Source organism: Bufo gargarizans, chromosome 5, assembly GCF_014858855.1.
Source record: "Bufo gargarizans isolate SCDJY-AF-19 chromosome 5, ASM1485885v1, whole genome shotgun sequence".
NCBI lineage: Eukaryota > Metazoa > Chordata > Amphibia > Anura > Bufonidae > Bufo > Bufo gargarizans.
The window spans coordinates 447,295,697-447,322,853 of NC_058084.1; the positions used below are offsets into that span (position 1 = coordinate 447,295,697).

The 27,157-nt window shown below is 46.7% G+C and overlaps 1 protein-coding gene across 7 annotated transcripts in view; it reads right to left on the reverse strand.

The window, feature by feature from the left end:
- Positions 1 to 27,157, reverse strand: part of ABI1 (abl interactor 1) — a 68,102-nt gene that overhangs the window by 34,036 nt on the left and 6,909 nt on the right. For all 7 annotated transcript variants that reach the window (XM_044293720.1, XM_044293717.1, XM_044293715.1 and 4 more), the window contains exons 2-3: positions 8,408 to 8,575; positions 535 to 711 (exon numbers count right to left, since the gene is read on the reverse strand). In XM_044293720.1, the coding sequence (XP_044149655.1) occupies positions 535 to 711; positions 8,408 to 8,575 (345 nt within the window). The remainder of the gene's footprint in view (positions 1 to 534; positions 712 to 8,407; positions 8,576 to 27,157) is intronic.

The window sequence follows — 27,157 nt, forward strand, 5'->3', positions numbered from 1 at the left end:
TCCAGGACGTCAAACTGAATCGTATTTGCTACCACAGGAGGTAACGTCACTATGGACATGTCACCGCGGCCATTACAGTAGCCGTTATAATAACATGACATGAATCCACTATGGTGGAATTTCAATGGCAACGTACCTTAGAAAGTTCTCCAATATGATGGGGGGGTGTAATAAAGTAGATAACCCTGTCTATACATGTATTTCACAGGGAAACCCCCTTTAAAAGGGAAACCCAGAATTGCACCGATTTTCATGTATAAAGCTGAAAATAGAGGGTGGAGGCCCACTTTAGGAATGGTGTTGAGCGGGATCGCCCCCACACAGATCAATGATTGGCCTATCTGTAAATGGGAACGGAAGATAAATTGGGGAAAGCATTAGCATGTTCAGAGCAGCTCGCCCTCCTCTCAGATCACAGGAAATAAAAGGCAATTCCTGACTAACTCATCCTATGAGAAAGAGAGGAAACAGAAGGAAAGAACAAGTGAACGTTTTCCGTGCATAGGAGGACGACCGTAAAGACTGGTCTCTTACCTTCACTCCGTGGCCTACGTCGTCAAGCACCGTGTAGTCTATGGGCTTTCGAATGTACCTGACGGGACGCTCGATGTTGGTCGGAGCTATGATCTTATGGCTCCTGGCAGTGTTCTTGTTGGTGGTTAAGATGCCAATCTCTCTGCGGGCCACCTTCTCCTTGTGGATGTCCACAGTCTGCACGAAGAACAAGAGGAGAATCCATGTTATATACTATTGGGGGAGATATATAAATACCGGTATCCAGGAAAAATCCCAAAATCCTGCAGTGTTGGCAGTGGCCTCTAAGCCTAATAGTAGGCGCCACTTTGTACAGTTCAGTTTTCAGCAGTCATCTTATCACTACAGACAGGATCACATAGGATCCACCATTCACAATCGGTGATATTACAGCTTCGCTACACCCTCCTGACATCTGCAGTGGTAACACAGCATGCCTAGAAAACTCTCCCATAGAAGTCAATGAAGATCCCCCTGTCCTTTTCTATGGCCCATGGTGGCAGCTGTAAAGCATCTCTCTAAATGCTGTTAACAGCTCAGGTAAGATGGCCGCCCCTATAATCACAAATGTGCTACGATCTGGTTTTAACAGGAACAAAGGTGACACATTGCCTTTGAAGAGGACCCTTCACCACCCCTGACAAGTCTGTTATAGTACACTAAACACTAAACGTACATGAAGAAGCCGTTCAGGAACATCTTTTCTTTGATCTCTGAATAGTGCCATTCCTCCATTATCCCTCTGTGGGATTCGCTCTGGTAGTTAGGACTAGCGGATGCAGTATGGCGGCAACGTACACAGTTCTTAAATCAAACAGCGGTGATTATTCACACATTGGTGTATAACAAAATGCAGATAATGTGTATCACAAAACGCAGGTGGCTTGGTGTTTGTTCACACACAAGAAAAGTCCATAAAACAATAAAAGTCACCTTTTCTTCTGGGTGTTAATTCACAGCCTGTTAGCAGTTCAGCCTCATCAAGTCCATAGGCGGCCTGTTCGCCTTTAGAGGGGCGCTGAGTCCTCCAGCCCGTCTCAAATCTCAAATCCCAGCACAGCCCTCAGTTCACAGCACACAGACTCCTGAACTCCACTGTCAGAGGGAGGTAAATCCACACACATGGCAGTGCTGGCTGGTTATTATGCCTGGCAAAACCCGGCCTGGAACATGGGGAGTAGTCACCCACCAAGCACTTTGACTACTCCCAGTAAGAGCCGTCCCGGGTCAGCCATGACAGCCATGCTAAATGTCACGGTGTCAATTAGCAATAGCTGCTGCTGACACATAAAATACCGGCTCTTACTTCACCAAGGCCAGGAACCTCAGTGACCCATACCTTCCATCCACGATGATTCCAGGTACCCTTCTTACACCTCCTAGAAATTCATCAAGAAATTTGACAACTGGGTGCTACCAGATGACACTATCCAATCAGTGCTGACTGAGACAGTCAGACTTCGCTATTTAAAATTGTAGGAACAAAAGGGGAATGGTAACATCCGCCAGTCAATTTATTCTGACATTTATAGGAGGAATAACCGGGGAACTGCATAAAATCAGTTATGATAAAAGACGCTCCAAAGTTTTTATTTTGTGGACAATACCAGCATTTACTAAATCAGACCTGATAGGAGAGGTGACCGAATATCTTTAGTGAAGCACACAAGGGGCAAATTATCAAATGTCCTGGGCTATTAGGAAGTGAAGGTGTATAAAGCTGGACTGTAACGTCAGAGATCCTCCTCCATAATAAGCTTGGCGGTACACATAGGACAGCTACCACTCCTGATCTCAGATAGATAGATAGATAGATATCCTATGTCTACCTCTGGTAGAAACATCTCCCCAAGAACAGAAGGATTAGGCAACTGAAGTTCGAACTGCCCGATCCTTATCCCCTCCCGCCATCAGGGGAGAATTGGACGCCCCATACACATTAGATGGCCGGTTGGCCCTGCAGAAACCCTTGGGTTCGGCCACCATACATCTACGGCCATCTTAATATACTACACTATTGTTACTCTGCTTTTTGAACACAGGAGTCTCTCACATTTGGTTTCTGATTTAGATCTTGTAAGATTTTACATAGTCTTGCAGATCAGTAGCAGAGTGTGAGGAAGTTAGGAAACATATTGCTTTGTCATTAAAGGGAAACTCCGGTGACATTTTACATGATGTATAAAGCCAATGCAGCTTCTTCTGGATTCCTGAATAAGACGACCATGCATGCTCCAACCACAAACCTCCCTGACATCTGATCAGTCCTCGTCATGGAGAGCTCCTCTAGGCCATTTCTGTAGAGAACATACGGATATTGCATGACAGTCACCTAAATCCCTGAAGCACCAACATCTGCCCCAGGCTTCCTGCTGCCAGAGAAGACTAGCTTCAGCCATACATACAAGATGGTGGTCAGCCAAAAGCCATCACTCCCGATCCCATTGAACACCTGTATGCTCGGCCAAGCAAGCAGGTGTTCCCAGTAGGAAGAGGAGGGCATGCTTGCATCCCCGAGAACAAAATAATTGGGCAGCTGAAATTCAACTTTCCTGATCTCTATCTCCCACAACTTCGGGGGAGAGTTGGGAGGCCCCCCATACACTACAGTTGGTCATCCAGACCTGCCGACATATCAGTGTGAATGGGCATCTTAAAAAGGGGTTCTCCGGGAATTAAGAAAATGAAAATACTTGAATATTACTTTATGATAAATATATTCCCAAATACCTTTCATTAGTTCTAATGGCTCATTTTGTCTAGGGAGCAATCATTAGGAGAAATAAAATGGCTGCCGTCCTACAGGTAGACAAATCCTGTCCTAATCACACAGCAGGACAAGTTACTTCACAACACTGAGCTAAAGAACTGCCTCATCCTCCTCTCTGCTCATCAGGAATTATGATCCTGAATACAGATAAAATCTACAGCTGAATCTCTGTAGGAATGAAGCTCATGAGAAGACATTAGCAGGACAGACTGTGGTCATGTGGGGCTCTGGTAATGGAGACGGCATAGAAGAGCTTCTGCTCATCAGCCACATCCCCACCTCCTCTGTCTTCACCTGTCCATGGGTTGCAGCTCCACTGTATTGAACTGAATGAGCCTAAGCTGCAATACCACAACACAACCTGTGGACAGGTGTGGCGCTGTTTTTGGAAAAAATGAGATAGGGCTTTGTTCCCATAACAGTTTTGTTTTCCAGTCTTCTGATCAGTCAAAAGAGGGGGAGGGGATCATTTACTTGGAGCATTTGTTGCGCTCACTTTGCATCCGTTTGTGTCAGCTCTGTCAGAGATCCGTTATTTTTCATGGGAGAAAAAGTCCTGCACATGAAAGAGGCCTTACTTGCATAATGGGGAGAAGTTAGGTGGCCGAAGCAGGCAGTCTATGCCCACCATGATGACGTCAATATAGATAACACTAATCTCTTGCAAACACGGACCGGCAGAGGACACAGGACACAAGCGGCAGGGGATCAACGGGGAAAAAAAAAAAAAAAAAAAAAAAAAAAAAAAAAAAAAAAAAAAAAAATCACTAGTGAGTAAAATTTCAAGGCTTGAAAAACCTCACACTGTCCCTTTTCCAAAGAGAAAAGAACCGTAACGAACTGTATGTTAGCGGCTGGTCATACAGACGTGGGCATTTCCCCAGATAGATCCATCTACTCTGCCCGCTGGACTTCCTCTGTAAACAGAGAATTTGATATCTGGCGCTCCCACGCCTCTGTTAGTTCTGCCTCGCCGGCCTCTGACACACTAATCCCATTTGAAGGCATGTAATTGATCTCATCCATGGCCAGCCACCAGCCAGGGTTCCCCGCACAAGTCATCTTTTTAGGACTTCTTACGGTTAGGTCAGGGCTGATTACTTCAGTCAACTTAAGGCTACTTTCACGCTCACGTTCTGGGTGGATCCGTCATGGATCTGCACAAACGCATCCGTTTAGATAATACATCCGTCTGCATCCTTTCAGAATGGATCCGTTTGTATTATATTTAACATAGCCAAAACGGATCCGTCTTGAACACCATTGAAAGTCAATGGGAGACGGATCCGTTTTCTATTGTGCCAGATTGTGGCAGTGAAAACGGATCCGTCCCCATTGCTGCAAGCAGCTTTTGGTGTCCGCCTCCAAAGCGGACTGGAGACTGAACTGATGCATTCTGAGCGGATCCTTCTCCATTCAGAATGCATTAGGGCAAAACTGATCCGTGTTGGACCGCTTGCGAGAGCCCTGAACGGATCTCACAAACTGAAAACAAACCGCCAGTGTGAACGTAGCCTTATCTGTAACATTGCTAAGACAGATCCGTCTTGAACACCATTAAAAGTCAATGGGGGATGGATCCGTTTTCTATTGTGCCAGTGAAAACGAATCCGTCCCCATTGACTTGCATTGTGTGTCAGGACGGATCAGTTTGGATCAGTTTCATTAAGGAGGCAGCGTTTTGGTGTCCGTCTCTAGCGCAGAATGGAGACCGATTGGAGAAAAACTGATGCATTCTGAGCAGATCCTTTTTCATTCAGAATGCATTAGGGCAAAACTGATCCGTTTTGAATTGAACCGCTTGTGAGAGCCCTGAACGGATCTCACAAACGGAAAGCCAAAACGCCAGTGTGAAAGAAGCCTAACACGAAATAAACTGGACTCCTAAGATCTCAGACTTTAAGAGTCAAGCGTTGAGGATCTAACGAAGAGAAACGCCAATGCAACTTCAGACCTTTGATGGCCCTGAAAGACCAGGCTCGGTCCCATCTCACTCTAAATCAGCAAAGTCCAGATAAACATAACAGGGGGTGCAGAGCTAGATGTCCAAAATGCCCAGGGTGTCCCTCATCTTGAACTCATCAGCTTCACCCACCCAAAAAGTTTTCCTCAAATCGTTTTGCCAATATTAGCCTAGACCGGTTCACCATATTACTGGGTACACTGGGTCACCAGCAGTGAATAATGAAGCTTACCATATAATTTAATATCAGATCAGTGGGGGGCCAACTCCAGCAGCGCCGCGGCCTTCTCGCTGTTTACTGTAGGCCCAGTGACGTCACGAATTGTATCAATGGCCTGGGCGGGGCTAAGCTCCATTCAAGTGAACAGAGCTTAGCCCCGCCCAGACCAGTGATACTAGTCGTGACGTCACTGGGCCTGCAGTAAACAGTGAGAAGGCCGCGGCACTGCTGGAACGCCGCTGCCTTCTCAAACAGCTGATCGGCGGAGGTCCCGGGTGTCGGACCCCCGCCGATCAGATGCCGATGATCTATCCAGAGGATAGATTATCAGTTAAAACAAACTGTAGAACCCCTTTAATGTACACCTTTTATGCCTTGTGTACTAGGAGTGTTGTACAAGATTTATTGTTTTTATTTTGTATTTGTTTAATAAAAATTCTGATAAGAAAGGGGGTTGGATGGGAATATACAGGAAGTGCAGGGAGGGTCATGGATGGATCGGATTTTGTTCTGGTTTCCCAGAAGCCGGACATTACACATACTGGAGTGGAAAGTTCTCAGCCGCGCATGCAGAAGTGGAGCTTCTGGCCCGAGGATGGGCGGGACCCAGATATTTGCCATTATCTCTCCAAAATCTGTAAAACCTCCTCTTTGTAGAGGAGATGCAATCAGAAGCAGAATTTTAGAACTAATTTTATGACAAAATCCATCCATGGGCCATGTCTGCAGTACGATCCACTTTGATTGACAGGAACAAGCAGTGAAAAAGTAATCACGCCTGGTCATGTCAAAGCGCAGAGGGAGTGGCAGTTGCAGAGGCTCTAGGTGTAATGGCAACGCCCCCGTTGCTCCTAGAGGCTCATTTGCATATATTAAAAAAAAATTCTCAGCAATACGGACACATATGAACATGGGGCCAACACAGATGCCTTCAGCTGCCAAGTGCACATGTAACAGGGCAGCCGGTGTCATAGGGACAAAACTGCTGACAGATGCCCTTTAAATGAGATGTCTATCAGTCGTCTTACTTTCTGACAGAAGGGCCACTTACACAGGCCGAAGATTGGGTGAACAATCACACCTTTGAACACTTGATCCCAATCACGGCCCCGCGTAACCACGTTCGCCAATCAACCCAATTGACAGGAGCATCCTCCCAACAGAAGTGGGAGCCCAGAAGCAGAGACCCTCACTGATACCCTCTACAAAGCGCTCAGTCACAGTGGGCTTCTTGCGGTCACATTTCTGTCGCTTGGAACAGCTGTGGGGGGGGGGGGGGTTCATTCAGATTTTTACATGACTGCTCTAGTACCAGGTCCGTGAAACAGTTTTATGCAGCCCAAGAAACTTCACAGGGGTTGTTCTACTGAGGGAGTGCAGCTCCTTCATGTTAGCGGTCGGCGATTGATTGCCCACCGATCGATGTCATACCCAAGCAATAGGTCAGAACTTCTAGTATGAAAATCACTTTAAGGAACGTAAAATTGTTTAAAATGTTGATCTAGGACCCCCATACACATCAAGATGTCTAATGTGTATGTGGAGCTCCCAACATCATCTGTCGGGGGAACAGAAGGATCCGGTGAAAGTAACTTTTGCCCGGTCCTTTTGTTCTGCTGTGACATAAGCCGCCGCCAGAAGTGTCCGTCAGCGGCTTCTTTTGCTTAGAGGTTTGGCCGGGCTGAACGTGTATATGTATGGGGGAGCCGAGAGAGATAGGTGACGGGGCTCTGAATGTGTATGGGGCCTATACTCAATGATAATCATCACGGGCAGGGATGGGCAATGTCTTCTACACTTCAGGAACCAGTAACCGGCTACAATTATTCAGTACCTGGACAATAAAAAAAATAAAAAAAAACTCTAATATTTAGTTGCCATGGGCATCAGCTGTCTAGGAGTTGCATTGCTCCAGCTCTCTATAAAAAAAATAAAAAAATAGTTAATGCTGAAATATTTCAGGGGGAATAAAAGCTTTAGAGTAAATGTCACTGCAGCTGCAGACAAAGAAAATGGAAAAATGTCAGATTGCAGTTGAAGATTATGCAAATTCTGCTCACGTTCCAAAAGTGAAGTTATGCAAAACGTCAGCAGGTGCGGCGAGCTCTAGCTATTCCCATGACCTGTGGGAGGACTGTCCTTCCACCGGCTGCGGGGTAACAGACCAGTCTACGGCGCTGAAGTCATAAAGAAGGAAGGAAGTGTGAGCAAGCAGAGTCGCTGATCAGCTGTGCCCGCTTCCTGCGTGACCCCTTCATTACACCCAGGCCGCACCGCAGATGGACTGATCCTACAGAGGTATCACGGGGGCTGGTGCAGGGATGGACGCTTTCGTCTAAGGCCTCATACACACCACATGTTTTCCATGCTGGGAAAGGCAATAGATACTTAAACCACTATATTGTAGGACAGGGATCAGCAACCTTCGGCACTCCAGCTGTGGCGAAACTACAATTCCCAGCATGCACACCTCCTTGGCTGTTCTCAGAACTCCCAGAGAAGTGAATGGAGCATGCTGGGAGTCGTAGTTTCACCACAGCTGGAGTGCCGGAGGTTGCTGATCCCTGTTGTAGGAGCTCTGACGACAAGCTTGTTGACGGTTTCCAGTGACAGCCAGCAGATTTGAGAATGAAGCTCTGGACTACCATACAAAACCCAGTTACACATGAAAGGGGTTTCCTAGAAAGAAATGGCGGCACTCCAGGCCAAAGTACTTTCCTGCACAGCCAATGGATGGGGGCGCAATCGTACTGTCACCAAACACGACGCGCCCTGTATTCTCAAGATAGATGGTGGACCCATAGCTCGGACTACTACCACCAATCACAAACTGATGGCATCTGCTAAAAGACATGCCGTGACTTTAAATGGTCAGATACGGTATTATAGGTAGTGTATGGCGGTAGGATTGTGACCTTACCTGGGAGATATGATTGATGGAGGACTCCATCCTCCGCAGCTGGGAAGCCTGGATGTCCAGCAACTGCAGAACATTGTTGGCCAATGCATTGATCTGATAGGCAACACTTGCCAAGGACTGGGTGGTGTAGGCCTTGGTCTCTTCTAATGCTTTCCTCTTGTCTGGAGCCTGGAAAAATAAATAAAAAATATATACATTTTTATTGGATTTTATTATTTTCCAGGAGACACTTTAGGCTGAGTTCACATTAGTGTTCAGCCTTTCCGTTCTCCTGCTTCATTATAGGAGCAAGAGAACAAAAAGGACAGATTCGGCACATAACTGAGCCCAACGGAGCCTACGGGCCCCTCAGACTATAACGGGATCCGTTATGTTTCCGCTCAGAGGAAGATTTTTGAAGCGGAGACAAAAGTCCTGCATGCGCTACTTTTGTCTCCGCTCCAAAATCATCTTCTGAGCGGAAACCTAACCGATCCAAATTATATTCTGTGGGGTCCGTAGGCTCCGTTATGCGCCAAATCCGTCCTTCTGCTTTTATAACGGAGCAGGCCTTATAGCCCACAACTAAACACGGCCTCCATATGATATCAGCGCAAGCAAGCGGGAACATTGCTAACTGGATATTCACACAAAGCAGAGTTCTGCAACTGAAAATTAAAATGAACGGGACTGTCCCCAAAAAATTAAATCTGCATCAAACCTGTCCTGTGTGAATAAACCCCAACACTGATTAGTAATGCCTAGCCATATCTAGCCCCAAAACTAAGAAATACTGTGTATGAAGCCAGGATTACATAAGAGAAAGAAGGGGTACAGGATAATTTCCAGGGGTCTCCACAGAAACAGAAGATGATAGCATCAATACACTTTACACAGCTGTAGGTCAAATGAACTACTCCTCTTAACCCCCGCCACCCATACACATGCACTCTGGGGAATATTGAGGACCTAGGATAGGACATCTTCATCAGATCTTTGGGGGGTCCGACTCCTTGCAGCCGATCAGCTGTTTGAAGGGGCCACAGCGCTCGCCCTTCATACTGCGAATGGTGCGGTCTCCTTCACTGAACGAGCAGTCGACTGTCGAGAGAGAACGCTTCCTTCCCGACGATCGGCTGTAGGATCGTGCTGTGTAAGCCCGCTTAAGTCCCAGAAAAGCCCTTTAAAGGGCATCCGTAAGCAGATCTGTACCTATGACACTCGGCAGGACCTGTTCCATGTGCGCTTGGGCAGCTGAAGGCATCTGTGCTGGTCCCATGTGGCATATAATAAAGTTTTACTATATGCAAATGAGCCTCTAGGAGCAATGGGGGTGTTGCCGTTACACCTAGAGGCTCTGCTCTCTCTGCAACTACCACGCAGAATGTATTTTGATTGACAGACCAGGCGTGATCACATTTACACTGCCTGGTCCTGTCAAAGTGCAGAGGGTGCAGCAGTTGCAGAGAGAGCAGAGCCTCTAGGTGTAACGACAACGCCCCCGTTGCTCCTGGAGGCTGATTTGCATATAACAAAATGTAATTTTTCTCAGCAATGCGGGCACATATGGACATGGGACCAACACAGATGTCTTCAGTTGCCAAGCACACATGTACCAGGTCAGTCAGTGTCCTAGGTACAAAACTGCTGACAGATGCCCTTTAACACCTTAGTGACCACCAATACGCTTTTTTACTGACGTAAACAAAAGGGGGTTTAAGCTGGATAGCTGCTGTTAATCAAGGACTATAATGTATCCAAAATGGTGCATTAAAAACTATAACTTGTCCTGCAAAAAAATAATCCCTCATACAGGTACATTGATTGAAAAAAAAAAAAAGTTATAGCTCTTGGAATGCGATTTTGAAAAAATGTGCCTGGTCATTGTGGGATTGACCAAATCTTAAAACTTTTAGCTTTTCACAGGATAAGTTTTTCGTTACCCGGTATCTCCCGCGGCGTTTCAGCCCAATCTCTCCCGGCCCCATGTGCAGACATGTCCACAGTCTCTCAATGTAGGAATGTACAAGCAAATAATGTCATAACCTTGGAGGACGTGCATGCTTCACATAGTTGTGACATCCAACTTCACAGCGCCAGGGGAACATTCCCTGTTAACCCTTCACCTCCTGAGAATGGAAGTCTGAAGACCTACAAGTGTCCTAAATCTCACCAGCCAAGTACTCAACATGCAAGGGGAGCGAAACGAGTACCTGAGCCGCCTCCATCGCCTAGGGGCTTGTATAGGAAATGGTCAAGCGTTCTCACTCTCCATAGACTTCAACTGAGAATTAAAAAGTCATTGGGTCCGCAGAAAGTCACAGAAAACGGAATAACGGACACAACGGTCGTGTGCATGAGGCCTTAGTCTACTTTCACACTGGCGTTTTGGCTTTCCGTTTCTGTGATCCATTCAGGGCTCTCACAAGCGGTCCAAAACGGATCCGTTTTGCCCTAATGCATCAGTTTGGCTCCGTTCCGCTCTGGAGGCGGACACCAAAACGCTGCTTGTAGCTTTTTGGTGTCAGTTCTGATGAAACTGAGCCAAAACGGATCCGTCTTGACACACAATGTAAGACATTGGGGACGGATCCGTTTTCACTGACAATATAGCACAATATAAAACGGATCCTGTCCCCCTATTGACTTTCAATGGTGTTCAAGACGGATCCATTTTGGCTATGCTAAAGATAATACAAACGGATCCGTTCTGAACAGATGCAGACGGTTGTATTATCTGAACGGATGCAGGATTATGACGGATCCGCACCAAAAACGCGAGTGTGAAAGTAGCCCAAGTCACAGGCCAAGTATATAAAGAAAACAAACCCAATATTCATGCCTCGTACAAGGCACATGATGAATGTCAAGAACGGCCCTTCATTAATTTGCAAGATTTGACAGAAGTGCCCCATTTCTTCGCCTCCAGAGCTGCACTCCTACTCGCTCATTATGTAACAGTACCTTTCGGGCTCATAGAAGTGAGTGGGGGCTGTGTACAATGCTCTGCTCCTACACAACTCACAAGATGCTGAAAGGTTTATAAAAGGAAAAAAAAAATAAAAAAAAGTCTTCAGTACATAATGTGACGGCAGACGTGGGCGTCCGACTCCTTACACAGGTGAAATCCCAGGAACCCACTCGGTAGATTCATCTATTGTATGAAGGAGCTCCTGCGCTCAGCGGGCGTTATATTACCGAGGTGCGGATTTGTTCCACCGAGCAGAAGGAATTACACAGGAGACCATTTCAGATAGAAAAAATAAAAAATAAAGATTAAAATTTTTTATTAAAAAAATATATATATATATATATATATATATATATATATATATATATATATATATATATATATATATCTTTATTTTTTATTTTTTTTTATCTGAAATGGTCTCCTGTGTAATTCCTTCTGCTCAGTATGTGTATACATACATACATACATACATAGACCAAGCTATTGGAAAATCTTAAATCATGAGCGCAGCACTAGATTCCATTCTCTTCGATCATCTCCCCTAGCAGATTCGGCGACACCCTTCCAAAATTCAGAACCGGACCCATCTTGAAAGGGCAGAATACAAGCTACTTTTACACATAAGAGCTCATGCACACAATCGTGATAAACACGTTCCCCAGGCCTATCAGTTTTTTGTTGGTTTAGTTTGTTTTTTTACACAGGACTGGTCCGTGCAAGTCAGTGGGGAAAAAAAAAAAAAAAAAAAAAAAAAAAAAAAAAAAACACTGACAGCACACGGATGGCATCGGGGTGCAGTCAGTCCTTCACTGATTGTTGATAGGAGATGCGGCAGGTTATTCTTCATAGATGGAATCATGACTAGAAAAATGTTTCACTGGACAGACCCCGACATATTCCGTATGGCTTGTGTGAAAGAGGCACGCGGTGCACAGGACACGTGTTCTTTCAGTGCGGATTTTCAGGCAGGAAATCCACCGCTTAAGACTATGCACACGGCCGCATCCAATTTTACAGTCCGCAAATCATGGATCCGCAAAACACTGATACCGGCCGCGTGCATCCCGCATTTTCCACAGGTTTTGCAGTATGTTTTAAATGCCTATTCTTGTCCAAAAAACATACAAGAATAGGACCTGTTCTATTATATTAGTTTTTTCTTTTGCAGGGTTGCAGGAACGGACATACGGATGTGGACAAAACCGTGTGCGTGCTCTCTGCATCTTTTTGCGGCTCCTTTGAAATCCCCCCCAAAAAATAAAAAAAAAATAGTGAAAAGATGATCCGATCGGGACCAAACCTACAGTCGTGTGTAGGCCCAAGGGTTCATGCAAACCAATGTATTTTTTCAGTCTCTGTTCCGTTTTGTTTTTACATCATTCACTTCAATTCCGTGTGCATTCAGTTTCCGTATGTCCGCATAGCCATTCAGCAAATAAATAGAGCATGTCCTATTCTTGTCCATTTTGTAGACAAGGACAGACATTGTTACAGATTTTTTTTTTTCAGATTCTTGTTTTGCAAAAGGTCGTGTGCATGAGCCCTAATACTGTACAAGCAAAGTTAATGAGACTTTCCAAATCTCACGCCCACAGTGTGTTTTTTTCCTCGAGCAGAAATTGACTTTGGGTGTGGAATTTGAAACATGCAGCGTGTCAACTGTTTGTGCGGATTTTCATCCGTTGCCATGCACGTGGCGAGACGTGGGGCAAATCTGCACGTGACATGTGGATTTTGGTGCGGAAATGCATAAACTCCCCTGAGGTGTGCATGCAGCCTTACAGCCGTCCTTCAGGCAGTCACGAGCGCCCACCGATTGACAGTGCCCCTTCCTGCGATATCCAGTCGGTTAATGTTTGACGTGCGCCCTGGCTGATGGGTCGGTAGCCCGGTGGGCACGGCTTCATTTACAGTGCACTGAATAGAAGGATTACCCGACCCATTCAAGACAAGGGGATAGATAGCCAGAGGACGCGGCGGGTGAGGAGAGGGTTAAGGTTTCATTATCCGGCCGTCTCTTTACAAGAGGGGCATTTGTATGCAGCCTGCGAAATATGTCACTTGCTGTTCTATTCAGGAAGCGCGGCGTACAATGGCGGCCGGACTATAGCCTATTTATCACGGCGAGAAAAATCCGCAGCAATACGGCAACACAGGGGCAGCCCTGCACCCCCTGGAATTAAAGGGGTACTCCAGTGTCAGCAAATAACTGTTATTTTTCCTGTAATTAAATGTAATAGAGTATTACTACCGCGCCATTCACTGCCGAGCACCGTACTCAGCAGCCCCAACGTGAATGGAGCCGTGGACACACATGTGCATTGTGCTCTATGTCTCCATTCACACAGAAGATTTGGGACACACGTCCTCATGATTTTGGGGGGAGGGGGGTCACAGCTATAAGACCACCACAAGCATATTCATAACATCCTGAAGAACTACTGACCCCCCCCCTCCACCAATAAAAGATTATCAGGTCCCAGCCCCTCCAGGTATAAGTAGTCGGACCTCTACAGATCGGAGGTGGGTGCTGTATACACAATGCAAGATACATGGTCACTAGGTGACATGACCAACCTGCGGGTCTAAGGTCCCATGCACACTACAGTTTTCATTTAGTGGTTTGTAAATTGCGGATCTGGAAAAAACGCGATAGCGGCCGTGTGCTTTCTGCATTTTCTCCTTCCGCATGTCCCGCCCTATGTTAAAAATTACTTGCAAAACGGACAAGATTGGGACACATTTTATATTTTTTGTGGGATGGCAGAACGGAAATGCGGACCGCACACAGCATGATGTCCGCATTTTTTGTGGCCCCCACTGAAATGAATAGATCCTCATCTAATCCACAAAAACATGCGGACCAAAAATACGGTTGTGTGCATGAGGCCTGAGGTTTCACGTACACGGCTGTTGCCCAGCCGTGCCCACTGTACACCGTATCAATATCAGCACGGTGGGGGTCCGACTCCTGGCGCCTCCAGCGATAAGCTTTCTGAAGGGTTTGTGGTGCTCACAGGAGTGCTGTGCCCACCTCAGTGTATACCTGCATGTCGCCCCCCCTTGTAGCAGCGGTGCGGGGTAATTACACCTTCTGCTCCCATTTACTTAAATAGGACAGAACTGTTGTAATTACCACTAGTACAAACCCCTTCAATCGGCGGGGGTACTGGGGGTGACTCCTCCGATCCGATATCGATGCCCTGTCCTGAAGATAGGTCATCAACATTAAGCCACTACACAATCCCTATAATAAAAAAATAAAATAAAAAGATTTAATCCGAATAGCTACCCCATAGATACTTGCATTTTATTGCACATTATTGTTAAAACAATTTATTTATATATATTTTTTTTCTCTCTCATGTCAAGAGCAAAAATGGCGATCATGCTGCCAATGCCGTGTCTTCAGCTCAATAGAAGCAATGTTCTAGTTCCCTAAATAAACTAGAAAGATAATGAAAAAAAAAACTGTGGGGGCGAGCTGCAGGAACTTCCCGGGATTTATGCAATGGCGGTAATTACCCTTAAAGGGGATGTGTCAAAGCATATTCTATATTTTTTAAACCAGCGCCTGGATGTGAATACTTTTGTAATTGCATGTAATGAAAATTTTAGTATAGCTACCAAGTTATTCAATAGAATGTATCTGTCTAGCGCCACCTGCTGTTTCTTCTTTTCCTGATATTTTGTCCGTCTCAATGAACTGGGTCGAGCACTATGTCCTGTTAGAAGCTGCGGAAGTTACAGGGAAAGAGCTGCAGCAGAAAGGACACGTCCCAGAGCTGCCAGACTGAAGATAAAAGCAGAGCAACTGGGGCAATGAATGGGCAGATCTCTGGACCCATGTGAGGTGCAGGGCTGGTTCTAGCTTTGTTAGAAAAAGATTGTCTTGTATTATACGGCGTCCACTTTTCAATTTTTACATCTGTCATGGAATAACCCCTTTAACAGGGACCAGTAAGAAAGGCAGATACAGAAATGGTCTGAAAATGGTGCCTGCGATCCTCTCCGATCAATCCATCGACCTTCACATCGGAGCACAGTGAACCTCGAGCCAGGAAACACAAGACCAGCTCGTGGATCCGAACTGCCCGAGAGAAAGAGGTCCTTATGGCCCATACTGCTCAGTTATTGAACCATGAGTGGATTCATCAGAAACGGGGAATGTAGAGGAAGGACCTCACTACATTCAGGAGATCCACTTCCAGGGAAAATGGCTCCTAGTAGAAGGTTAAAAGGGGTTCTCTGGGTTCAGACGCAAGAGAAACCATCTACGATAAGAAAGTGATCATCAGCCTTCATTCACATCTCCATTCAGTATTCGGCAAAGTCTTTACCTCACCGCGCCTGCGCCGAATGCTGAACGGCAGAGTACAGGGCTGGCAGGCGGATGTGAGCGCTGCCTGGCCCTGTCAATCAGGACTTGGAGGGAGGCGACAAAGGTGGGAGAACAGAGCCTCTAGGAGCAGGAAACACCCCCCCAAGAGGCTAATTAGCATATTATAAAAAAAGTTAGATTTCTGGCGTAACGGGGGCATAGATAAAAGTAGGAATAGGCTAGTTGGGTTTAGCTGACATTAGCACATCGCTACTGTCAGCTAGCTTAATAGGGTTACATCTGGTGTCAGAAACCCTTTAAGGCAGGCATGGCCAAACTGCGGCCCTCCAGCTCACGCGTTGCCGATGTGACACCAGTCGGTTAAACAGACCCTGGCTGGGAGAACCAGGGCAGCAGCACAGGAGCTGTCAGGTAAGTAATGATCACTACTTTATTGTTAGGTGGATCCTCCTGTAACTAGACAATCCCTTTAAAGGGAAAATGCTTGGGAATGCCTTCTAAGCATATGTTCACACTCTGGCGAGGAGGATGGTGAAGCACTTAGGACCTTTGTCTTCTACACCACTCTTTCCCTCTCTTCAGGTTTAGTTTAGTAGCTTGAGGGCTACGTACACAGCCATAAAAAGTTTTTTTTCTTTTTTCAGGCCAAATTTTTTTATAAATAAGAGAAAAACTACAATTCTGCCCGTGGTCCAACATTACTCCTATAGCTACAGTGTTCGACTTGCGTAGCATCCTTCACACAAGTAAAACTCTGGGCAGGAAGGAAGTCCCGACCTTCCACGACCAGCGAGAGTCAATGTAAACTGATCGAGGGTACGCCCTTCCTCCGCTGGCAGACCAGCCCGCAGAGTTTATGTACTCTCACTGACTCTGCTGGGAGCCACTGATAAAGTCCTGCACTCCACCACTATAAATAGGCTCCAGCCATGGTAGATACACAGTGAGGACAATGACGACGTTTCGTCCTTCCTCCAGACCATTTCAGCGCCACATTAAGCCTCTTGTTCAGGTGACGTAGACAGCGCGTTCGGGAGACTTTCCTAATTCCTCCGCATCAACAAACCTGTTCTGCTTGTTTGGAGTGAAATAAACATCTACTACAGGGAGGAGGACGGTGGGAAAACCCGATTGGTGGTGAGAAGACTGTAAATGACGGACCAGTGCTGGCTCCATAATGGTGATCGCTTGTGCGATCCAACATTTACTGCAACGGAAAGCTGAAACTTAACGCGGGGGCCCCGTTCACAGTTGCATTCAGAATCCTGTAGCCCGATCCGGCCGAGGATCAAGCCACCGTAGCTCATTGATCCCGGATATGACTGTGTGCCGTCACAACCCCACCGACTATAATGGGATCCAGCAGAGATTTATACTGAATGGAATTTGTCTAATTGCATTCACTTTGCTGCTAGCAGAACAGGTGCGGACCCGTTCATTTCAATGGGGCTGCAAAAGATGCGGACAGCGCAACGTGTTCTGTCCGCGTCCACACTTCTCCGTTTCATGGCCCCACAAAAAAAGATAAGAGCATGTCATATTCTTCAAAGAAAAAAATGTGGGGGGGGTTCAGTCCGCACAACCCTATGCAGGTGCACATTGCTATGGCGAAATACAGATACAAACGCAAAAACATAAATGCAATCGCACTCTGCAACCAGCACTCTGCCCTGCCTCTATGCTGGATGTTGAATAAGGCATTGGTGTACATTTTGGCCAAAGCGTAATAAGCCACTCACCACGTCAAGGTCGCCTCCATGAGTGGTCCCTAACACTAGTTCCTACCTGTTATGGGCCATGACAGCCACACAAAGTCCAGGGAGCGCAGGTACAGCATGCACGCCAAGCACACTCTGCTTTTAACCCCGTCCGGTGCCATTACAGCTTCCATCGGATCCAGGGATGCGAGTACCAACATGCATGCTGAGCCCACTATATACTTCTCCTGGAGCCTAATGGCTACTGGTAGGTGCTATATAAGCAGACTTTAAAACCAGCCTCCAGGGCAGACTAACTGGTATGTCATATTCTTACCCATAAATTGTGGACAAGAATAGGCATTTCTATCAAGACAAGGACGTTCCGATCCGCAAAATGCAGAACGCACATAGTCGTGTGAATAAGCCCTTACAGTTAGTAGGTGTACACCACACTGACAGGAAGACTGGCAACAACCAGCTGTCAACTTATTCAACCATTTCGAAGAGGTATAACAGAAATTACACCGTACAAAAGACAATATGCCCTATACTTATTAGTTAATGAAAAAAGGGACTATTCAGAACTTTAAAACTGACGGCCTATCCTTAGGATACTCCATCATCAGATCAGTAGATGTCCGATTCTGATATTGATGGCCTATCCTACCTACAGACCATCAATATCAAAAGTGGAAAAGTCAGTTAAATCTTAGACTAGGAAAGTGCACGTGTGGCCAGGTTTATTTCAGTGGTACTTTCCCTTTAATTCCTTGTAATGTAGTTGGATAGCGGTACCAGGTACCACGCCGTGTTTCTCAGGTCTAAAGCAACTGTGCATGCGTTCTACACACGGAAGACCTTCAGGACGGGATAGGAAGCTAGAAAACATCTAGGCCAGAGATCAGCACTCCAGCTGCTGTGAAACTACAACTCCCAGCATGCAAACATGCTCGGCTGTTCTTCTAACTCCCACAGAAGTAACCGGGGCATTCTGGGAGTTGTAGTTTCAGAAGACATGGAGGTTAGCTTCACTGATGACATTGATTGGGTAAGATGTCTTGTGGCTACCACTTCTCTTTGTATCATATGGGTGTCCGCCGGATGCCATGTTGGGAACTGGTCGATGGGGAGCTTGCTCAATTGCTCACGGCATAGGTGACCGTTTCTTACTTTACACTGTACGTTATCTTTTCTATAGTTTAGTCAACTTTTTACACACCCAAGCCTAGTTAAGCCTATTTTATTCCCGGTTCTCAGAATTCATGGTAAAAACACTGGATGACAGGCAATTCCCACTATATTGTTATGATGGCATTACGCCATTCACAGATTCCAGTAAACGGGCGGCGGTAAAGATACAGGGACCCGATAGCCGGGCTATAAAAAAAGCAAACTACATAAATGAATGATTCACAACGAAGCAGAGAAGCTTTGGGAGCCACACATCCCATACCATTAGCATAGGGTCGAAGATCTATTAGCACAACAGACCGGAAGAGAAGGATTTAATCCATTATGCGCTCAGAATCGATGTGAAATGCACAGTGAACATTTACGTATCGTCGCCATCTCCAGAAACACATTTCATTCACCACAGCAAGCAGCTAGGCCACCAGGCTCTGGGCAGCACATCCGAGAACTGCTGATACACATCGGCTTCATGTAACTGGAGAGGCAGGGGGGAATGGAAATCTCCATCCATTCAGACTGTGACAGTCACATCTGGGTGCTGTCCCAGTGTAGAAGAGACAGCACCCGACCCAACACTAACCCATTATAGTCTATGGGTCACATGTCCGGTTTTCTGCACAGACTTTCAGTTGTTGCAAAGAAACCCTCAGTCTGCGTCCTCCAGCATCCAATTTTTGCGCAATAAATACTTGTAACGGACACAACATGGATGCCAACCACGGACTAGTTTATCATCATCTCAGGCTACTATCACATTAGCGTTCGGGGCTCCGCTTGCGAGTTCCGTTTGAAGGCTCTCACAAGCGTCCCCGAACGGATCCGTACAGCCCTAATGCATTCTGAGTGGATGCGGATCCGCTCAGAATGCATCAGTCTGGCACCGTCTGTCCTCCGCTCAGCAGGCGGACACCCGAACGCTGCTTGCAGCGTTCGCCCCCCATTGACTTTCAATGTAAAGTCTGGACGGATCCGTCTGAATACAAATTGTACTTAGACTGTTTTAGTGAAATATAATGCAGACGGTTCCGTGTGAACGATACCATCGTTTGCATTATAGGAGCGGATCCGTCTGTACAAATACCAGACGGATCCGCTCCGAACGCAAGTGTGAAAGTAGCCTAAAAGGGGGCTTTAAGGCTCTGTGCACATCATGTTTAAAGGCTATGTTAGAGGATATTCCGACATATACCTCCCGACGGAACACACACTATATAGGCATACAGTGGGATATGTGAAATTTTCTGAACACCTTTGTACGGAATAGCGTAGCTCTACAACACTACTCCATACCGCACAAAGGGGGACGCTCACTTACAGGACACTTTTGGCCTCTGTTGGGTGAACGGAGCCCTATGACGAACGCACCAGGAGATTTTGGCGAAGTTCTGCACGAAGAGTGGGCTCTAAACTTGATTATGAACAGAGCCGTGCTTTGCACAGCTTTAGCAGAGGGTTCTGTTAGACGCCTTGGCATACCACGTAACTGGCACAGGACGCCAAGTGAGCTATGCAGCTAGGGTAGGTACACTGCGGGAGTAGCCGTACAATGTCAATAAAACCGATCTTATGTTGACCATGGACAGGAGCCAAATCTATAGGGCATCATGAAATGATCCATGTTGCAACGCACCAGTGTTGTACTGGGACACCGTGAAATCAAGTTCTGGACGGTGTGAGGTTTCGCTCTGGTAGACAGGATGAGCGGACGCAGTATGGAGGCAACAACAAGTTCTTTGGATCAAACAGTTCAGTGTTTTATTCACACTTTAGGCAAGTGACAAAACAAGCAGTCATAATCAAACAAAAAGTCACCCTGCGGTGTTGGTGGCAATTCTGCCTCAAAGAGTCCTTGACCATAGCACCACCAACCTGTTTTCATGCCAAACAGGTAGCAAGCCTTCATCCAGACACAAGGCTCCCAGATCCCAACACAGAGACCTGGCTTCTGAGCCCAGCTGCCTATTCAAGGACAGCCAGGTGCTGCCAAAACCCAGACCGGAATTGAAAATCCGGTATTTGACCTCACCCGGCTGTAAATCAGGAGGAAGAATACCTGTTTTCCCAGACCAAACCTCTCACTGTGTCACAACGGGTATGGACATTGTGGTGATAAAAGGTAGAATGTGTTAAAGGGGTCTTCTGAGAGTTCTATACTGATGTGATCAATGGGGGCTCAGACATCCAGCACCCTCGCCAATCAACTGTTTTAAGAGGCCGCGGTGCTCCGGTGAGCACCACAGCCTCCTCGAATCTTACTAAGCACATTCTGAGGATATGTCATCAGTATAAAATGCTTGGACAACCCCTTTAAAGGGGTTCTCATCTCAGACAATGGGGCCATAATGAAAGGATATGCCCCCATTGTCTTATAGAGCTGGGACCCACACCTATATCGGGAACAGAGCCCTGCAAAGTGGTGGCTGGAGGACTCTCGCCTGACCACCACCAAGAGGTCTCCCCATAGAACTGAGCGCACCTCGCATGACCGGCCACAGCTCTCATTCACCTCTATGGGCCTGAACAAAATAGCCAAGCTATTTGCAGCGTTCCCATAGAAAATGAACAGAGGGCGGCTGCGCATGTGAAGTGAGCCCTCCACCACCTTCTAGACTCCGTTCTCGATATAGGTGCGGGTCCTGGTGGTCTATAAAGGGGCTGGAGGTCTATAAAGGGGTCAAACCCCCAAAGAAAAATTTTGCCCTGCCATAAAATACGGAAATGAGTAATATTCACCTTACCCATCCCTGGCCGAGCCTTCACCCACTGGTTACTGTTCACCTGGCTCCAGACATGACACATGGACCTCAGTGGTGCCCTGGCAGGAGTCAGGTGGACGCTCTGTTCAGGAGAAGGTGAGCAGCACTGTGAGTGCTTTGTAAAAATATATCGAGGGTCTGGACACCCCCTTTAAAAGAAGCCTGGACGGACAAACTGTCAATGAATGCCTATGGGTTGAAATAATGCAGCAGGTACCTATAGGTGTTTAAGTACCCAAATTTGGCAAAAACAGGACGTAATTTATGGTAAATTATCTGTAACGTGTTTTTTTCACCAGTTCAGAGACTGTCTTTACTGAACTGCATCTTATGATGTTCTCTCCATTACAAGGGGCAGCAATGACGAGGCAATGCCCACATTACACGGGAGGTTAATCCGCCTGGAGCCTTGTTTACCCACTGCACACACTGGCGAGGGATGAATACACGCCAGTCAGCCTGGCACCACAATACCGTGAAGATGGCATTCATATGCCGGTCACATGTGCCCATTACACAACACTACCTTACTGACGGCTGGAAAGGGGGTATAAAAAAAGGCTCCTTTATACCAGTACCATTGCCGTGGCACTGCCAGTGTGTCCCGGAGACTAGAAGTGGCACCAGGGCAGACAATACATATGCTGCTTGTATGCATTGTATTATGTGGAATATCACATGTGAAGTGAAACACAACAGGGGTCAGTGGTGAAACTACAACTCCCAGCATGCTCCATTCACTTCTACGGGAGGACAGAAATGCAAGTGTATATGCTGAGAGTTGTAGTTTCATCACAGCTGGAGCGCCAAGGGTTGCCGATCTCTGGTATAAAACAACTTTAAGGGTACGTCCACATGCGCTGGAAATTGTAACAAAAGTCCATAAAAATAAAAAAGGAAAACTCAAAAAAGTATTACAGGCGGTTTTCGCTGCAGAGAAGCGAGCGGACATCACCTTCTCCATTGCAAAAGGGGGAAATCTGCTGAGCACCATAAATTGACATGCCGCAGATTTCAAAGGCGCACCACAGGTCTATTTACTCTGCGTTTTTCACACACAGAAGATTTTCCGTTGCGGATTTTCATGAGATTTTAAAAAAAATTTAATCACTTTTGCGGGTCCCGTACACAGTTACGGATTTTATTGCACGAAGATCCATGACCGCCAATTCTATCCTACATCTATTTGGTCAAGGGCTTATCAGAAGGCAGTATGCTGTCCGCAATAATGCAGATCCGTTTTTTTGCGGACTAGATACAGACCTATTCCCTCCTATGGGTCCCTTTTCTTCCGTTCTACTACGACTCTGCAAAACAAAGTTTCATTTTTTCTCGTTCTTGCACTAATCACCCATCGCTGATTTTAGGGATCGCCCCCGCAGAGGAGGCCGCCCCGGATCACAATGTGCAGAAGGGATCTCTACACTTGTAGGTTCGCCATCCAGTCGGATCAGCACCAATCACTGCAGCTGGGACGTATGTAATATGTATTGGGTGTGCTGCTGGAGTGCCGCGTATCCTCCCAGACGCTGCTGTCACATTACTACAGATGGAGTCACTAAAAAAAACGACACGGGTGGTGCCAAAGGAAGAGGAAGCCAGCCAGTGTGTGCAGCTGTCAGCGCGCTGCCTGTAAATGAGCTCAGAGCCGAGCCTTGATGGCCATTTCCTGTTATTGCAAACACTTTGCGGCTGTGCAGTTTACCCAGCGTGATCCCGCACTTACCCAGACCCAGGAGAATCCCCCGAAACGTCACCCGAGGTATGCCCGGATCACCACCCCCACTCTGAAGACCAGTGACGAGCTACCTTGATTAGAGGATCCACAGGAGAACGTCACGTCATAGGGCAACGTATGGGCAGCCAGGCCGAGACGGACAGCTGCCCACCTGCTAGTGCTGGCAGGCACATGAGAGAGTTTTCCCAGTTACAGCTCCCATCTGAGATTAACTTAAAGGGGCCGTCTCACTTCAGCAAACAGCATTTGTCACGTAGAGAAAGTGCAGACCACCCAGCAATCCGGCAGCGGTGGTCGTACTGGCACACTGTAGGAAAAAGCACCAGCCTATGCGCGCTCCTATGGTCCCGGCCAACAGAGGCCGGCGCTTTTTCCTATAGTGTGCGAGCACGACCACTGCTGCCGGATTGCAGGGTGGTCGTAACCATGGAAACGAGCAGTGTATAATGTGATGGGAAAATGAATCTAGACAGCAAAGGAGACAATATGGAGAATCACAATACATTAGTAAGTGTCCTGTATTGTCTTTCTCCATTGCTCTATATTATAAATGCCACTTGCTGAAGTGAGACTACCCCTGCCCCAAACCCAATTTTAAACTAGATCCTATAAAGTGTTTAAGCAAAAAAAAAAATAAAAAAAAAAAAAATATAAAAATCCACTGACCTACGCTCTGTTTCAGCACAGAGGCTCCAGTCCCCGAGGCGCGACCTCCAGACAGTCACCTCTGCGCACATGTTTTAGTTTTTTTTTCCTGAAATTCATGTTTTTTGTTTACGACCATTTTTTAGGTGCCCTTTAGGGTCCATTTACACATCTGTGTGTGTTTTGCGGATCTGCAAAACACGGACATCGGCAATGTGCGTTCGGCATTTTGCGGACCGAACATTGCCGGCACTAAGATTCCAGATTGGGGCCGCACGTCGTGCGGCCCCACAGAAATGTATGGGTCCGCAATTCCGTTCCGCATTTTGCGGAACGGAATTGCGGTTGTGTGAATGGAGCCTTAGGTTAAATGCACACCATCGGGACTGCGAGCGGAAAATCCGCACCGTAGGTCATGCACATTGCATTCTATGAGAATTTAAAGTTCTCATCTACACAATGCAGATTTTTTACATACGGATTTTAAAATCCGCAGGATGTCAATTTATTTTATTTTTCCTGACCGGATTTCCTCTATGAAATTCAAATGGGGAGAGTAAACTCCGCATGTGGAAAATCCGCACCAAGACCACGTGTAAATCCGCACCAATTGATGCCGATTGACCGCGCAGATTTTCCTACGAACACCTGTGGATTCTCCGCACGTAAATCCAGAACGTGTGCCGTTACTGTACCGGTCTGTAGGAAAGTACCTGGGAGCGTGCGGAAAAATAAAATTATATATATATATATATATATATATATATATATATATATATATATATATATATATATATATATATATATATATATATATATATATATATATATTTTAAATGCCACTTCATCTAAAATACTACACCTAGCGATGAGCGAAACGATCCATACGAGTCGAATCGTCTCAATTGAAGTTCTGCACCTTTAGTAAAATCTGGCCTGGATGATGGGGTGATCTTGTCAAAGCGGGAGTCCTCTGAAGCGCTTTCACACGGTGTACCCCTTAATGAAAAGCACAGATGCCTCCAATATTGATACCGGCACCCATGCCCACCAGCTCATAGCACGCACATAACAGCCCCCACCGCTACGGCAGGGTTACCACTGGGGAACATTTCGGATCATATTATATTTGCCATTTCTGTAACAGTGGCTTCACCTCCAGAGAGGAGAGACGCCTCCTGCACCGCCGCGATAACGTCTGGCTATGAGGAGCATGGCTAATCAAGCCGGAATGAATGGAAATGCCAGCGGCAGAGCAGGAAGAGGCCGGAATATAATTATAGCAGTCTGATCGGGAATAAAGTGCAGCGGGCACGATGGGCGGGGGGCCTCCTTACATCAGGCCTTTCATCTCGTACCAGACTGTGGCAGGGAGGCTACAGATGTTCAGCAGATGTTACCTACAATGCAGCCCACCAGACCACAGAAAGCAATGTGGCGGGCTACTGGGCCCTTACACGGCACTTAAAGGGGAAATACACAGAGAATGGATACTCCAGAACACCTCCGGCAGCATTGTGAGCCGACGAAAGACCCTTCACTAATAAGTGGAATCTCCAAGTGCTACTCCATAGGTTGGAGGGCTTTAAAGCCGGCCATACACATTAATTAGGGCCTCAGGGACCGGCCCGCCATCTCATGTGTATGGGGGCCTCCTGACTCTGGCCAGGTATCGGCAGAAAGAAGGATCGAGCATGTTGAATTTCATGCCATCCTGAGCCAAGCATGCATGTGTATGGGAAGGGACGGCCAGAAGTAATAGCTGTCGGACACAGTCACCTGCCAACGGCTACGTAACGTGTATGACCAGCCTCAGGCCCAATTCACGGGGTATTCCGGTCAGATTAAGGCTACTTTCACACCTGCGTTAGGTGCGGATCCGTTATTTTTTTTTTTTCCATGATCATGCAAACGGATCATGCAAACGGATTACACTGAAAGTCAATGGGAGGCGGATCCGTTTTTAATTGCACCATATTGTGTCCCCTTTGACTTACATTGTGCCAGGACGGATCAGTTTGGCTCAGTTTCGTCAGGTGGACATCAAAACGCTGCAAGCAGTGTTATGGTGTCCGCCTCCAGAGCGGAATGGAGGCTGAACGGAGGCAAACTGATGCATTCTGAGCAGATCCTTTTCCATTCAGAATGCATTGGGGCTAAACTGATCCGTTTTGGACCGCTTGTGAGAGCCCTGAAAAACGGATCTCACAAGCGGACCTAGAAACGCAAGTGTGAAAGTAGCCTAAGTTATCTCCTATCAGATCAGTAGGGGTTCTACCGCTGGGACCCCCTATTACGAGAACGGAGTGGTTGGTCAGGCATGCATGCGGCCGCTCTATTCATTTCTATGGGAATTCCGGAGACAGGCGAGTGCTGTACTTGGCGCTGTACTCGTCTCTCTCTCCGGACATCCCACAGAAATAAATGGAGCAGCTGCGGACAAGTGTGACTGGCCAGGGGAGCTGCAGGGGGTACGGGGCCCCCGTTCTCACGATCGATGGGGATCCCAGCAGTAGGAGCCCAACTTATCTAATAGTTATTAGATAGCCATAGGATAGGGCAGTGATGGCGAACCTTTTACAGACAGTGTCCAAACTGCAACCAAAAACCCACTTATTTAGTCGCAAAGTGCCAACACAGCAATTTACCCTGAATACTACAGTCCAGTATACTATATCTTCCATGTACTTTATCATTTAGCTATAATAGCTGCCTGCATTCAGTGCGCTGCCTGCGCTGTCCATAGTGCGCCCTGCGCTGATGAATGGCAGGAAAATCTAAGGAACATTGGTGCACCATAGACTTTTTCCAGGGCGTGGGTGCCCACAGAGAGGGCTCTGAGTGCCACCTCTGGCACCCTTGCCATAGGTTCGCCACCACTGGGATAGGGGATCATGTCAGCTAACCGGAATACCCCTTTAAGTGATTTTCATCAGTGACTGAGCCGAAACCAGAAGCAGAGACTTCCACTGAAGTGTGAACTAGGCGGAAGGCCTGTATTACACCAATCTGACCAATAGTTGGTGTGAATTACATAAAATCTCTGTGTGCAATCGGCCATCTGACCAATGATTGGTGAGAAAAATCTGTCGGTGTAATACGGCCTAAAACTGCCTTCAGATGAGCAACGCTTCCATCCAGGTCCTGTGCAGGTTTAGAATGGAAAGCACCCGGACAGAATGGCGAATACCACCGACCCGCCATCCGGACACCGTGCCAAGAAAACACACGAGATAAAGTCAGAGGTAAATCCAGCAGGAAAGGGAAGCCCTTCCTTTAGGTTTCCCATTGCTTTCCAATTACCTTTGGTTCAAAAACAATAATAATTTAAAAGAGTGTTCTTAAAGAAAAAAAAAAAGTGGTCTTTGAAAGCACGCGCCTTTACATGTGTAGATTAATTACCAATAACAAACGCCGATCTACGA